Raw genomic sequence first — 15,846 nt, 5'->3', positions numbered from 1 at the left:
TATCAAATGCTTTTTGGAAATCTAGTGGTTCCTCTTTAGCTATCCTGCTTGTTACCACCTACATAAAATTCCTGTAGGTTTGTTGAGCATGATTCCCCCTTCGTGAAGCGATGCCAACTCTGCTTGATCAATTATGCACTTCTAAATGCTCTGCTATTACATCCTTTATAATGAATTCCAACATTTCTCAATGATAGATGTCAGCTAACTGGGCTGTTTTTACCTGTGCTTTTTCTCCTTTATTTTGAATAAGAGTTACATTTGCAGTTTTTCAATCCTCTGGGACTTTTCCAGAATGTAAAGTTTTTTGGAAGGTTACTACCGGTGTATCCACTATCTCTGTATCTGCTTCCTTTAACATCCTAGGATGCAACCCATCAGGACTTATCAATCTTTAGTTCCATTAGTTTCCTTAGTACTTTTTCTCAAGTGGTAATTACTGTATTAATTTCCTCCCCCACTTTGCCCCTCGATTGTTTAGTATTTTTGAAATATAATTGGTGTCTTCTACCGTGAAGACCGATGCAAAGCATTTATTTAATTCCTGGTCCCCCCTTATTATTTCCCCAGTCTCATTCTCTCAGGGACCCATGTCCATCTTGGCCTCTCTCTTCCTTTTTATTTAAGTAAGCCCTTACTGTCTGTTTTTATACTACTTGCTAATTTACCCTCATAGTTTATCTTCTCCCTCTTTATTATATTTCTAGTCATCTTTAGTTGGTTTTAAAACTTTCAAATCCTCTGTCTTATCACTAATCCTTGGCACACTGAATGTTCGAATGTTTTTTCTTTCAGTTTAATACTATCCTCAACTTCCTTGGCTAACTATGGTTGATTTATCCCTTTCCTAGAATCCTTCTTCACTGGGATATATCTTTGTTCTAACTCATGAATTATTTTCATAAACGTCTGCCATTGCTGATCGACCGTCTTTTCTGCTAAGCTCCTTTCCCAGTCCACTCCAGCCAACTCTTGTCTTCATTCCTTTTTAATTATCCTTATTTAAGTTTAGCACAGTTGTTTCGGAGTCTAAGTCCACAAATTAAGCATTTAAAATATTGTTTTATAGATTGCTGCTACTTACGTACGTACATCTTTTTACAAAACATGCAATGAAAAAGTTCTAAGACTTACTCGTCGTTCATGACAAATATACAGTTTTCCTGTGATGCATGTCCTGTCACTGGATGTTTGCAAGTTACCTTCCACTCATTATGACTGCAGAAAAAAAGAAAGAAAAATGTTGTCAATTTGCTTTGCCAATACCTTAATTATCAGTTCTCAATTATTAAATGAGATAACTCTCTTGTTTCATTCTGCATCATGTACTAATGGACCCATTTACAACAGATGCATTGGTCGATTACCTACCTTGTGGAATTGTCTTTAACCTTTAAATAGTAAGCATTGACACTTAAAATTTACTCTAGATTGACAAGTTGTGGAGAGGTCATATACTGTACACAACCCAAATGAATTGGTATCATTCTAGGAAGTGGAACATGCGGGCTCATACAGGCTTGACAATGTTCTCAACTGCCTTCATCATGAGGTCCCCTATCAAGTAAATTAGCAGATGATGGAGTGTGCTGTGAGAGGGATGTCTATCAATCAAATAACAAAATGCAATAATTTACAGATGCTGGAAACCGAAAACAAAAACAGAAAATGCGGAAAACACTTGATTATTCACGAGAACAGATGAGCTACGTTTCAGGCGCAACTCATTTGTTAAGAGTATTTCTAAAGAAGAGGCTGCAGCTGAATTGGCAGCTCCTCTATTCTCTCCATAGATTGATCTCCTGAAATAAATTTCCAGACAGTAAAACAAATCATCAAAGAATGGCTTCCTACTGATTGGTAAGGAGGACTGTAAATTATGACTGATCTACAATCCCATTTCAACAATTTGAAACACTACACAATTATATTGTAACATATACAGAATATGCAACAAAGAACAGGCCATTCGGCCCAACCAATCCATGCACCATTCGAGCCTCCTCACATCCATTCTCATCTAACTCTTATCAGCATAACCCTCAAATCCTTTCTCCTTCATATTCCTATTTATTTTCTCCTTCAATGCATCCATACCATTCACTACAATGGTTCCCTGTGGTACTAAGTTTCACATTCTCCCACTTTCTGGGTGAAGTTGTTCCTGCTGAATTCCCGTACGTGATACATTGGCGACTGTCTTACATTGAAGGCCTTTATTTTTACTTTTCCTCCAAAACAGAAACATTTTGTGTCTTTTCTAAACCCTTTTATGATTTTAAAATCTTTTAATAAGTTACTCCTCCACTTTCGAAGACTTCAACCTGTTCATCCATTCCGAATAGGCACAACCTCACAATTCCATTATCCTCCCCATAAATCTTTTTGTACTTTCTCCGTTGCCTCTATATCCTTTTCATAAAGGAAAATAGGATGCAGAGCTGTAGACAGTACCCCCAACTATGTTCAATGAAACAGGTTTACCATGCATTTGCTACTTTTCAATTCAGGACAATGCAGACTGCTTGATTGGCACCTCTTCCGTAAATGTTCACCCCTTCTACCATCAACGAACAATGGCAGCTGTGTGTAACATCTACAGGTGGCACTGCAGGAACTAACCAGGACTCCTTAGACAGCACTTCCAGAACCCATGATCACTACCATCTAGAAGAACAAGAGCAGCAGACGCATGCGCTACCACCAACTGCGAGTTCCCATCCAAGTCACTCACCATCCTGACTTGGAACCATATCACCGTTCCTTCACTGTCGCTGAGTCAAACACGCTCTCTAACAACAGCACGGTAGCACAAGTGGATAGCACTGTGGCTTCACAGCGCCAGGGTCCCAGGTTCGATTCCCCGCTAGGTCACTGTCTGTGCGGAGTCTGCACGTTTTCCCCGTGTCTGCGTGGGTTTCCTCCGGGTGCTCCGGTTTCCTCCCTGTTCTTTAGGGAAGGTGATCTGCTGCACTTACCTGGTCTGGCCTACATGTAACTCCAGGCCTGCTGCAATGTGGGTGACTCTTAACTGCCATTCAGTTCAAGGGCAATTAGGGATGGGAAACACATGCTGGCCTTTCCAGCGATGCCCACATCCCATGAAAGATAAAGAAAAAAAAATATTTGTACTTGCAGGACCCTTTCATCATCTAACCAAGTTAGATCTTTAAAAATTCATTCATGGGGTGTGGATGGCGGTGGCTATGCCAATCTCATTGCCCATTCCCAGTGACTCTCACCTCACTTCGAGTTCAACATTTTTGTCCATGTTTGACCCAAGCCTGCAATGAGGTCAGTAGCTGAATTACCCTAGCGGAACCCAAACTTATTGTGAGAGTAGGTTATTGCTAAGAAAGTGCTGCTTGATGACGCTGTTGATGACCCCTTTCCATCACTGATGATCGAGACTAGAATGATGGGGCAGTAATTGACCAGGTTTGATTTGTCCTGCTTTGTGTATATAGGAAATATGTGGGTAATTTTCCACATTGCCAGGGAGATGCCAGGCAGCACGGGTAGCATAGTGGTTAGCACCGTTGCTTCACAGCTCCAGAGTCCCAGGTTCGATTCCCGGCTTGGGTCACTGTCTGTGCGGAGTCTGCACGTTCTCCCCGTGTCTGCGTGGGTTTCCTCCGGATGCTCCGGTTTCCTCCCACATTCCAAAGATGTGTGGGTTAGGGGACTGATTATGCTAAATTGCCCTTAGTGTCCAAAGAGGTTAAGTGGGGTTACTGGGATAAGGGTAGAGACGTGGGCTTGAGTAGGGTGCTCTTTGTAAGGGCCGGTGCAGACTCAAGAGACCGAATGGCCTCCTTCTGCACTGTAAATTCTATGAAATCTATGCTGTTGCAGTTGTACTGCAACAGCTTGGCTAGGGGCATGGCAAGTTCTGGAGCACAAGTTTTCAGTACCAATGCTGGAATATTGTCAGGGTCTATAACCTTTCTAAATTCTTATTTTCCAAGGAATATTTTCCTCATGAAAATGGAATACCACACACTTATTTGTGTTGTAAATAATTTATCAATTTGGAAATGTAGATAAATTACATCTACATTTGGAATGAATTTGCTTTAGTAACTACTTGTGGTAATGTTTCCATATTCTAAGAATTGCATTAAAAAATGTTTCTCGTTCTAAGGTATGGCACGGTAGCACAGTGGTGAGCATTGCTGCCTCACAGCGTCAGCAACCCGGGTTCAATTCCGGCTTTAGGTGACTGTGCGGAGTTGCATTTTCTCCCTGTGTGGGTTTCCTCCGGATGCTCCGGTTTCTTCCCACAGCCCAAAGATGTGCAGGTTAGGTGGATTGGCCATGCCAAATTACCCCTTAGTGTTCAAAAATATGCAGGTTAGGTGGGTTATGGGGATTGGGTGCTCCTTTAGAGGGTCGGTGCAGACTCAATGGGCCAAATGACCCCCTTCTGTACTGTAGGTATTCTATAATTTTAATGTGTACACTATTTGCTACCGACTCCTGCCAGGTGGAAATAAATTTCCAATGTTTACCCTTTCAAACCTTTATTTTAAAATTTCCATGAGTCCTCCCCTTGAACCGGGAAAAGTGCCATATTCACAAGTTTCTCACAATAACTATATTCTCTGACCCACAATATCATTCTTTGTCATTTAAGTTGCACCTTTTCCATGGATTCATTATCCTTCCTATAACGAAGTGTTAAGTGTACAAAACAGCACATGGCAAAAAAAATCCTGAGTGAAAGAAGTACAATTTTGTATGATCGTTAAATATTCATTCATTTAAAATCCTAAATAAACAAGATACAGCAACAAACTTTGGTTCAAACATACTACATTGAAAGTGACAGCACACAGTGTCATGGTGACTGGGGACAATATCAAGTCTCCAGGATGCTCTTGCATGGATTATTGCACAGCAGTGGTGACACAGGACTATGAACAGGAGCAGCTATGTCCCTGTCTGAATTCTTGAACAGGAAATAGTGCAAATGGATCTGGAAGACTAAAACAAATATATTATAAAAATCTGACTTTTAATCTCTAGTTTAAAATTGAATTGCCATTAATTCCTGCACTTCTCTTTGTATACATATTTTTCATGATGGGAAGCCCACTTACAATACATTGACATCTAATGGGCTTCCCCACTCTATTATCCCCCCATATTAGACGATCCTGGCAGGGTTTACAACAGGTCTTGAGAAACGGGAACGTGGCAAAGAGAACCCACCAGAAGTGCACAGTTAAGTACAGCCCATAAGGGGGGCGGGGGGAGGGAGGGGGGGGGGGGTTGGAGGGCCCAGACAGTAGCCTGGCAGAACCCCTGACACAGGGGGCTGCTTTGTTATGGAGGTCCTGGGTGGGGGGTCCTTGTGCATGTGGGTTCCCTGTGCCTGTGGAGGGGGGTTCGCCGTATCCACTGGGGGAGGGGATTTCTGAGTTCATGGGGGAGATATTTTTTTTTTTTAAAGATTGGGGCGCCTGAAGGCCACGGTTGGTGGTGGGGCAGGCTCATTCAAATAAACAAAATACAGCTCGACATTGTGTGATCTACCTTCTGATTATTTTTTTTTCAGTTAAGTACCAAAAAAGCTGGCAGTGGAGGATGCATACCAGTTTTCACGCCAGCGCCAGAGTACAATCTACTCCATGCAGCTAAAACATTGTCTGGTCAGTGCTGTTTGAGGGAAATGACTGTGCTGCGCTACATTACGTTCCCTACACTACACCATGTGATTACACTTCAAAAGTACTTCATTTGCTGCAAAGCACTTTAACTTCCCGGGGTCGTGAAAGGCAATGAAAGTTACTTTCTTCCACTGCTCTTTTTGCCCACAGTAAAATACCACCACACTGCCCTGAAAAATAAATAATGGTTTGCAGATCATGCAACTCACATATGAGTATTTTCTACAAGGAAAATAATGTGAGTCAACAGTATAAGCACAAATAAAAGCAGAAAGTGCTAGAAAAACTCAACAGGTCTGCAGAATCTATGTAGAGAGAAAGAGAGTTAACCTTGGAACGATCTAAACACACAGTTAGTTTATTTGTTCACATATGCATTTAACCCAGATTACAGCACCAAATTGAACATTATTTTGAGCTCAATACTGCAAAATAACATGGCTATGTTCACTGCTTTAAGTGAATTCAAACTGAAATCCAAGACCCAAATTCTTGGCTACACTACTGTATTCTGTTGACAGAACTACAGCTGATCATTTTTGCAAGCTAAGTTGCTGAGAGCAAACATTTTACATTCATAGTAGAATTTGCACATTTTACAATACTTCCATAAGTCAAATTTTACAATTTAATTAAAGAATGCTGCTAGCATTAACAGTTTTTATTTTGGACGTTCTTCCAAGATGAGTCACCTACCAGAAATTAACTGGCACAACACATTTGTCTCCTCTTGGTTTCACATAAATGATTAAAGTGAAGAATACTTTAGAAGACAAAGCCCACACACAATTTTTTTCAAAAACATAGTTCATAGCAGGAACATAGATTATGAAATTTGGTTGAAACCTCCATAAATCCCTTTACAGCACATCCCCTTCCCAAATTACAATGAGGCTCAATCATCTATTAAAAACGTGATTACACTTTGTTTTGTGGTACAATAGAAAATCACCGAATTATACATATTTTCAAGCACATTGACCTTTTAACTGGGATGGCATTCGTCATCCAGTTTATTTTCATTTGAAGAGTTGCACATTGATTAACTCTAACAACAAATTAATTTTTGTTGCTGAACATTATTTTTTGAGAACGTACACAAGACTCCCTGGATTGCTAAACAAATCTTTAGCAAGCTGCAGGGATCAAATTATCAATTTTTACATGCTCCATTTATCAATTCAAACATCTTTGAAGTTAGCGATCTCCATCAAATAGAATAAACCACGTTAATAAGTGTCACATTTTGACCAAACAGCTCCATGGGTTGCAGCTGTAGAAACAAGATCCTTCATAGTTCGATCCCTGTAAATTGTAGAATGCATATTGTTCTTAATTTGCAATGATTATTTGATTAAATTAGCATGACTATTAAATTTCCAGCTACAGTACCACCAAATTTTAACAGAACTGCATTAGAAAAAAAATCATTACTAACTGTCCTGCCTCAAAATGTAAGTTTTTCAATATTTTAAAAATGGTGCAGTATCCGACTCTGCATTAGATTCACGTACCCAGTAGTCAGTGCCAATTTTAAAATTAACATATTAAAGAATTTAAAATTGTGATGTTCATATACTGTACCAGGGGATTTCACCAAATCTGAACTTGAGCATCACCAGCAAAATTCAGGACCATTGCATTAACAGAATATCTTTCAGGTCAAAAGTACTCTTCAGATTCTTAGCCCTCATATTAATCACACCAAAGTCACAAGTACATTCTCACAGACAACCTCACCCAATATGTGGTAAATAAAGCCTTATTCATGCTGTAAATCAGACCAATGAGAATGAACAAAACAAAAAGAAAAGGCTGCTGTGTGGTCGCCTCTATTAATAATCTCTAGAAACAAAGCCACAAAATGTTTTTTAAAAACCTGTTGAGATATAGGACTGAGTAATGAATGCTGGTTGTTTCAACTATTTAACAACTTTTATTTATAGAACATTTTAAATAAAATAAAACATCCCATTTCACTGAAGTATTATAAAGCAAAATTTCACCAAACTTAGCACACTACTCAGACACAAAATATCTTAAAAATGCATGAATTATATTGCTGAACCAAAACACTGCTCAGCACAGTAGGCCAGTGTTCCAAAGTACTGGAGGAGTTGGGAAGATGTTGGTAAATACCCATTATTGTCTTCACAAAGGTCTTATGGCACATTGGGTAGCACCCCTACCTCTGGACATGAGGCTCTGGATTCAAGTTCAACGCCTGGACTTGTTGGCTACAGAAGGAGCGTTCACAACATGGTTCAAAGGGCTGATAATCAGCGTGGGAATCCTTCCATCTCTTACCTCAATGTTCCCAAAAGGGAAAAACAGTTCGGGTGTGAAGAAACCGCTACCAAAAATTGTCTCCACAGAAAGATTCCATATCAATAATCTCACAAAAAAAGTCACTAAGCAAAGGCTAGACAGGAAAATTAAATATTACGCCAACCTACTCTATTTATGAACACTACCTTGTACATATTGAGAACTGTATGCCATGATCCTGTCAGGAACCATTAACCAATAGAATCATGCCAGAAGACTTCACGTATGGAATAAACTTAAACAGAAAAAAAGCACTATTCATTTAGCATAAAAAAGCAAAATATTACAGACGCTGAAAATCTGAAATAAAAACAGAACATGCTGAAAAAACTTAGCAGGTCTGACAACATCTGTGAAAAGAGAAATAAAGTTAATGACTGGCATTTTTCACCCCTGCTTTTGGCAGTAGGGAATGTCGGTGGGGACGGAAAATCCAGTGGGAGTCACAAAACGGCTTTCATGCTGGCAGGATTTCCTTGCTGGATTGTCCCCACCCATCCCAATGATGTAATGGTACATTTTAATATCATTACGGGGTTTCCCTGCTCTAGTAACCCACCGCATTAGGATTCCCCCCTCCCCCCCCCAGTGTGATTTCAGTGCTGGTGGGGGAGGGGGTTCTGTTGGGGAGGTTCAGAGTTGTGTGGGGGTGGTTTGGGGGAAAACAGGGGCTGTCCGTGGGGGTGGAGTCCTGTGTCCATTGGAAGATCCTTTTAAAAAAAATGTTTTCATAGGTCAAAGTGTGCTTTAAAATGGCACCCTGCTCTCTTGAAGGCTGTGGGGCTGGATTCTCCGCCACGCCACATTTCTGCCCCGACCCGCCGGTGGGATTCTCCATCACGCCAGCCGGTCAATGGGGTTTCCTATTGTGGGGCAGCCCCACGCCATCGGGAACCCCCCCGGGCGCCGGCAAAACGGAGAATCACGCTGGCAGAGAATCCCGCCCGAGGTTGCTGGGCCAGCATCATGTTGCAGGACCCGCCTCCAAAGTGGTTAAAAACTTTCTTTCACCTGAGACAATACTGAAAAAAACCTGGAAAATTTAACCTAATGTTTTGAGTCTACATGACTCTTCCTCAGAGTTAAAGAGAAGCAAAAATCCCTCTCTTTAGCTTTGAAGAGTGATATGAACTTGAAACGTTAAATTTGTTTCTCTCTCCAGTATTAACTTAATATGATTTATAACAATGTAAGTTATGCGCGGATTGTGGTAGTCTGTGGTAGGAGGATTACGGTACCTAGTAATGCCGGAATACCATTGGTGGAGAATGTACTTGTTCGCATTGGATAAGCTTATATGTTAGCTCCGCCCTGCAAGGCGGGGTACAAGAGCCCATGCTGCCCCAGCAGCTTTCTTCTGTACCTGCGCTGCTGGGGGAAACATCTAGCGTATTAAAGCCTTCACTTGTCTCCAATCTCGTTTGAGGTTATTGATCGTGCATCAATTCAATACGCTAAATTTAAAAGAATGGAGCTCCGAATCAAGCCGGAGTGTCTGCAACTCAGCTCCCACGCGGCAAACTCAGCAGCAACCTTCAAGCACTGGCTGGCGTGTTTCAACTGATATCTCGGAACGGCCGAAGACACAACCACGGGAGAACAGAAACTTCAAGTCCTGCACCCGAGGGTGAGCCCAGAAATCTACACCCTCATCAAGGACACGGACAATTTCGATGCAGCAATGGAGCTGCTGAAAGTACATTATATTCGCCCTGTAAACCAGATCTACATCCGACATCTGCTAGCGACGAGGCGACAAATCCCTGGGGAATCGCTGGAAGAATTCTACCGTGCGCTCCTGGTGTTGGGGAGAAACTGCAGCTGCCCGCAAGTTTCGGCGAGCGACCACACAGAACTTTTGATCCGGGACGCTTCCATTGCAGGTGTGCTGTCCTCCCAAATCCGCCAGCGATTGCTGGAGAAAGAGACACTAGGCCTCAAGGAGGCACGGCTCCCTGAATGTGGCCTCCCGAAATGCCCGCGCTTATGTCCCCGACCGCGCGGCAGCCCCCTGGGCAGCGTGGAACCCCCCGCGGCCGACCCCGAGGCATCTCCCACCCCCTCACAAGCTTGTGCTGCAAGTTGGCCTGGCAACCCCGGAGTGCCCCGCTGCTATTTTTGCGGGCAAGCCCAGCACCCCCGACAGCACTGTCCGGCCCGTGCATCCACCTGCAAGGGATGCGGTAAAAAGGGCGACTTCGTGGCGGTATGCCAGGCCCGGGCGGTCGCTGCGGTCTCCGGCGGCGAATACGGACCGCCACCGCAATCCTCTCCACGGTCCCCGTGCGGCCAACGGGTGCCTCCATCTTCCTCCTCCAGGGCCACGTTCGGCCTCCGGGTGCCACTATCTTGCCCCGCGGACGCCACGTGCGATGGATGGGCGCAGCCATTTTGTGCACCCCAGCCATGTGCGACCAATGGGCGCCGCCATCTTGGATGGACTCCCAGGATCTCAGCTCGGCTGACCACAAACCGCCCGAAGAAAACATTCAACTGTTGCCACGAGTAGCCTCGGTGACCCTGGACCAGTCTCGGCTCCGAACACTATCGACTGCTACGACGATGGTGCTTATCAATGGGCATGAAACGTCCTGCCTAATCGACTCTGGGAGCACGGAGAGCTTCATACACCCCGACACGGTAAGACGTTGTTCTCTCCCCATCCACCCCATTAATCAAAAAATTTCCCTGGCCTCCGGTTCTCACTCAGTAGAGATCAAGGGGTTTTGTGTAGCTAACCTCACAGTCCAAGGGAGTTCAAAAACTACCGACTCTATGTCCTTCCCCACCTCTGCGCAGCCACACTCCTAGTGCTGGATTTTCAGTGCAACATCCAAAGTCTAACTTTCAAATTTGGAGGCCCTGCACCACCACCCCCGCACCCCCCCTCACTGTCTGCAGCCTCGCGACCCTCAAGGTCGATCCGTCTTCCCTGTTTGCGAACCTCACCCCGGATTGCAAACCTGTCGCCACCAGGAGCAGACGGTATAGTGCCCAGGACCGGATCTTTATTAGGTCAGAGGTCCAACGGTTTCTGAAGGAAGGTGTCATTAAGGCTAGCAACAGCCCCTGGAGAGCTCAAGTAGTGGTTGTAAAGACCGGGGAGAAGCATAGGATGGTCATCGGCTACAGTCAGACCATCAACAGGTTTACGCAGCTCGACGCGTACCCTCTCCCCCGCATATCCTACCTGGTCAACAAGATCGCGCATTACAAGGTCTTCTCCACGGTGGATCTTAAGTCCGCCTACCACCAGCTCCCCATCCGCACTAGTGACCGCAAATGCACTGCCTTCGAAGCAGATGGGTGGCTCTACCACTTCTTAAGGGTTCCCTTCGGTGTCATTAACGGGGTCTCGGTCTTCCGAGAGATGGACCGAATGGTTGACCGGTACGGTTTACGGGTCACATTCCCGTACCTCGTTAATGTCACCATCTGCAGCCACGACCAGCAGGACCACGACACCAACCCACGAAAATTCCTCCAAACCGCAAAAATCCTTAACCTAACTATAACGAGGATAAATGCGTGCTCAGCACCGACTGCCTTGCATTCCTCGGCTACATAGTGCATAATGGAGTGATAGGCCCCGACCCTGAACGCATGCGCCCTCTTATGGAGTTCCCCATCCCGCACTGCTCCAAGGCCCTGAAGCGCTGCCTAGGTTTTTTTCCTACTATGCCCAGTGGGTCCCCAACTATGCGGACAAGGTCCGTCCACTGATCCAATTTTCCCCCCGTCGATAGAGGCCCGCCAGGCCTTCAGCCGCATCAAAGCAGACATTGCAACGGCCATGATGCACGCCATCGGCGTGTCTCTCCCCTTCCAGGTCGAGAGCGACGCGTCCAACGTAGCTTTGGCGGCCACCCTCAACCAAGCGGGCAGACCCATGGCCTTCTTCTCACGCACCCTCCACGCCTCCGAAATCCGCCATTCCTCAGTCGAAAAGTGGCCCAGGCCATAGTAGAAGCTGTGCAACATTGGAGGCATTACCTGGCCGGCAAGAGATTCACTCTCCTCACTGACCAATGGTCGGTTGCTTTCATGTTCGATAATGCACAGCGGGGCAAGATAAAAAACAACAAGCTCTTACGGTGGAGGATCAAACTCTCCACCTACAACTATGAGATCTTGTATTGCCCCGGGAAGCTAAACGAGCCTCCTGATGCCCTATCCCGCGGCACATGTGCCAAGGCACAAGTGGACCGCCTCCGAGCCCTCCACGAGGACCTCTGCCACCCGGGGGTCACTCGATTTTTCCACTTCATCAAGACCCACAACCTGCCCTACTCCATCGAGGAGGTCAGGACAGCCAACAAAAATTGCCAAATCTGCGGAGTGCAAACCGCACTTCTACAGGCCAGAGAAGCGCACCTGATAAAGGCTTCCCGTCCCTTTGAACGCCTCAGTATGGATTTCAAAGGCCCCCTCCCCTCCACCGACCACAACACGTACTTCTTGAACGTGATTGACGAGTACTCCCGGTTCCCATTCGCCATCCCCTGCCCCGACATGACCGCAACCACCGTCATAAAAGCCCTCCATAGTATCTTTACACTGTCCGGTTTCCCTGCCTACATACACAGTGATAGGGAGTCCTCCTTTATGAGCGACGAACTGCGTCAATTCCTGCTCAACAAGGACATTGCCTCGAGCAGGATGACTAGTTACAACCCCCGGGGAAACGGACATGAGCAGGACGACTAGTTACAACCCCCGGGGAAACGGACAGGTAGAGAGGGAGAACAGAACGGTCTGGAAGACGGTCCTACTGGCCCTGCGGTCCAGGAATCTCCCAGTCTCCCGCTGGCAGGAAGTCCTCCCAGATGCCCTCCACTCCATCCTGTCACTGCTGTGTACCACGACCAACCAAAGACCTCACGAACGTCTCCTTGTCTTCCCCAGGAAGTCCTCCTCTGGGACCTCGCTCCCGACCTGGCTGGCAGCTCCCGGACCCGTCCTGCTCCGGAAACACGTGCGGGTGCACAAATCGGACCCATTGGTCGAGAGTGTCCACCTTCTCCACGCTAACCCGCAGTACGCCTACGTGGCGTATCCCGACGGCTGACAAGATACGATCTCCCTACGACCCCCTGGGCTGGTGCGCAGTCAATTCCAGCCCCACCTGACCTGGAGTCACAACTCAATTGAAATTAAGAAATAATTTTTAGAAAAACATCCAACGTCTTTGACCCTTAGCTGCTGAATAACTACAGTTACCAGGTTTGTAAATTTAAACACAATTAAATTTATAAAAAATCTTATAATTAAATATGCAGCAAAAACAATAGGTTAACTATCATCTAATTCCTAGCCTTCCCCCCCTTATTTAAACTCGCCCTACTCTCGACACACACACACACCAGATAAATAGAGGGGAGAAGTGGGATGTAAAATAATAAGTAAAGTGAAAAGTTTAAAGAGTCTTTGTTTCAGATGGTTTTTCGAGCACTCCTTCCGTCAAGATCTCCAATTCAAGATTTCTGTTTCCTCTCTGTAATGGTTTTCACTGTAGATTAATTCAGGTCTCATCAGCTTTTCTGAGAAAACACAAGGGAGTACAGGTCCTTTTCTCCGAGTGTCCAGGAGTCCAACTGCCTCTCCCTGGGCTCTCTGAAAATCATTCCACCCAGACGGAACCAATCACCACCTATTGCCGGGCAGAATACGGCCTTTTGGCTGATTCATTGGTCACCAGCCAACCAATCTAACGAAGTCCCATCAATCTCTCAGATGATGAAAAGTTTGTGTTCTGTGTCCAAAGCTAGCACAGTGTACTATGTTGGAACTTTCAAGTTCCTCATTTCCCCTGTTCAACTTAAGATATATGTTGATTAAGCATCCATGGATCAAAATGATAACAGCAAAAATAAAGGGGAAAAAACGGAATCAACAGGAAGGGCCCTTACAGTCCTAACATTGACTCTTGAGGAAGACCATCTACCATCAGAACAATGAGTCATTATTGGACTTGAAAAAGCAGATACTGCCAGACCTGCTGAATTTTTCCAGTACTGTGTGTTTGCCAAGTATCTTGTCCTTGTTCTGTGCTTCTGAACAGATATCACCCACTTTGTCCTGAACAGGCCCCATCCTCCTCTTATTACTCACCTACTATTTAAATACCAATAGAAGGCTTTTGGGTTCCCTTTGATGTTAACTGCATTCTTTTCTCATATTCTCTTTTTGCCAGTCATATTTTCCTCTTCACTTTCCCTCTTAACTTCTTATATGCCTCGCTCTTGCTTAAGAACTCATCTGGCCTGCATCATATTTGTTTTATTTAATCATATTCTCCATCACCAAAGGGCTTGGCTCCCCTACCTTATGGCCTTGTTTGAATGTATTTGACCTATACCTGAAACGTTGCCTACTATTCAAAACCTCTGCAGATGTAGTTTTAGTTGGTCTCTTCTGGTCTGATGACTCTAATCTTTCTTCTCTCACCACTCAAGTTGATGTGGTAACGAAAGTACAAATGAACCACAAATAGGCATAAGTACTTTTAAAATAGAAGGCAATTGGGAAGGAAGTGCATCATCTGACACTTAGACCATTTTGAAGTCTAATGATGCAGACAATGACACATTTTATTGTTAGGACTAGTGGTGAGCGGAAAATCAGTCTTCGGCACAGTACTGATGTTAAGGGTGGGCTGAAACAATAAGTGTTCTTACGAAATCAAGCTTTTTAAAAATAAATATATTTATTCAAATTTTTCAACAGATCTTCAACAAACCACCCCCCCCCCCCCCCAACAAAAAGAAAGAAACAAGAACACAACAATCAAAAATTATACAAAATTATACATTGGATTTCCCCCATATACAACAACCCCCCATATGACATTCCAAAGCACCAATAGGGAAGCCCCCCCCACCCACCCAAACGACCCCCCAAAAGAACCCCCCCCCCCCCAGCCCCTGGGCTGCTGCTGCTGCTGACCTCCTCCTAACGCTCCGCGAGATAGTCTAGGAACGGTTGCCACCAGCTGAGGAACCCTTGCACAGACCCTCGCAAGGCAAACTTTATCCTCTCTAGCTTGACGAACCCTGCCACGTCATTGATCCAAGCTTCCACACTAGGGGGTTTCGCATCTTTCCATAATAGCAAAATCCTCCGCCGGGCTACCAGGGACACAAAGGCCAGAATACCGGCCTCTTTCGCCTCCTGCACTCCCGGCTCGTCCGTTACCCCAAATAATGCCAACCCCCAGCTCGGCTTGACCCGGGCTTTCACCACCTTGGACATAGTCCTTGCAAAACCCCTCCAAAACCCATCCAGTGCCGGGCACGACCAGAACATATGGACGTGATTTGCCGGGCTTCCCGAGCACCTCCCACACCTGTCCTCCACCCCAAAGAACCTACTCAACCTCGCTCCTGTCATATGCGCTCTGTGAGTAACTTTGAACTGTATTAGGCTGAGCCTGGCCTAAGAGGAGGAAGAATTAACTCTACTCAGGGCATCAGCCCACAGACCCTCATCTATCTCCTCCCAAAGCTCCTCCTCCCACTTGCCCTTTAACTCCTCCTCCGAGGCATCCTCCTCTTCGTTCAGCTCCTGGTAAATCGCCAAAACTTTGCCTTCTCCAACCCATACACCCAAAATCACCCTGTCCTGAATCCCCGGTGCCGGGAGCAGCGGGAATTCCCACACCTGCCGCCTCACAAACGCCCTCACTTGCATGTACCTGAAAGCGTTTCCGGGGGTAACCCAAACTTCTCCTCCAGCGCCCCTAGGCTCGCAAACGTCCCATCGATGAACAGGTCACCCATTCTTCTAATCCCTGCCCGATGTCAGCTCCGAAACTTCCCATCCATCCTTCCCGGGACGAACCGATGAT

The 15,846-nt window shown here is 45.4% G+C and overlaps 1 protein-coding gene across 13 annotated transcripts in view; it reads right to left on the bottom strand.

Moving 5' to 3' along the window:
* plekha5 (pleckstrin homology domain containing, family A member 5) overlaps nt 1-15,846 on the bottom strand; it is a 525,939-nt gene that overhangs the window by 246,920 nt on the left and 263,173 nt on the right. For 12 of the 13 annotated variants that reach the window (XR_011934086.1, XM_072471752.1, XM_072471741.1 and 9 more), the window contains one exon: nt 1,135-1,218. Coding sequence is in view for 12 of the 13 variants with exons in the window: in XM_072471752.1 (XP_072327853.1) it covers nt 1,135-1,218 (84 nt within the window). In the remaining variant the exon portion in view is untranslated. Of the gene's footprint in view, nt 1-1,134; nt 1,219-7,256; nt 7,371-15,846 lie in introns of those variants that run through there. The other variant, XM_072471745.1, reaches the window with a different exon arrangement.

The sequence above is a fragment of the Scyliorhinus torazame genome, chromosome 13, assembly GCF_047496885.1.
Source record: "Scyliorhinus torazame isolate Kashiwa2021f chromosome 13, sScyTor2.1, whole genome shotgun sequence".
Lineage (NCBI taxonomy): Eukaryota > Metazoa > Chordata > Chondrichthyes > Carcharhiniformes > Scyliorhinidae > Scyliorhinus > Scyliorhinus torazame.
This window is presented reverse-complemented; position numbering and strand designations above follow the sequence as displayed.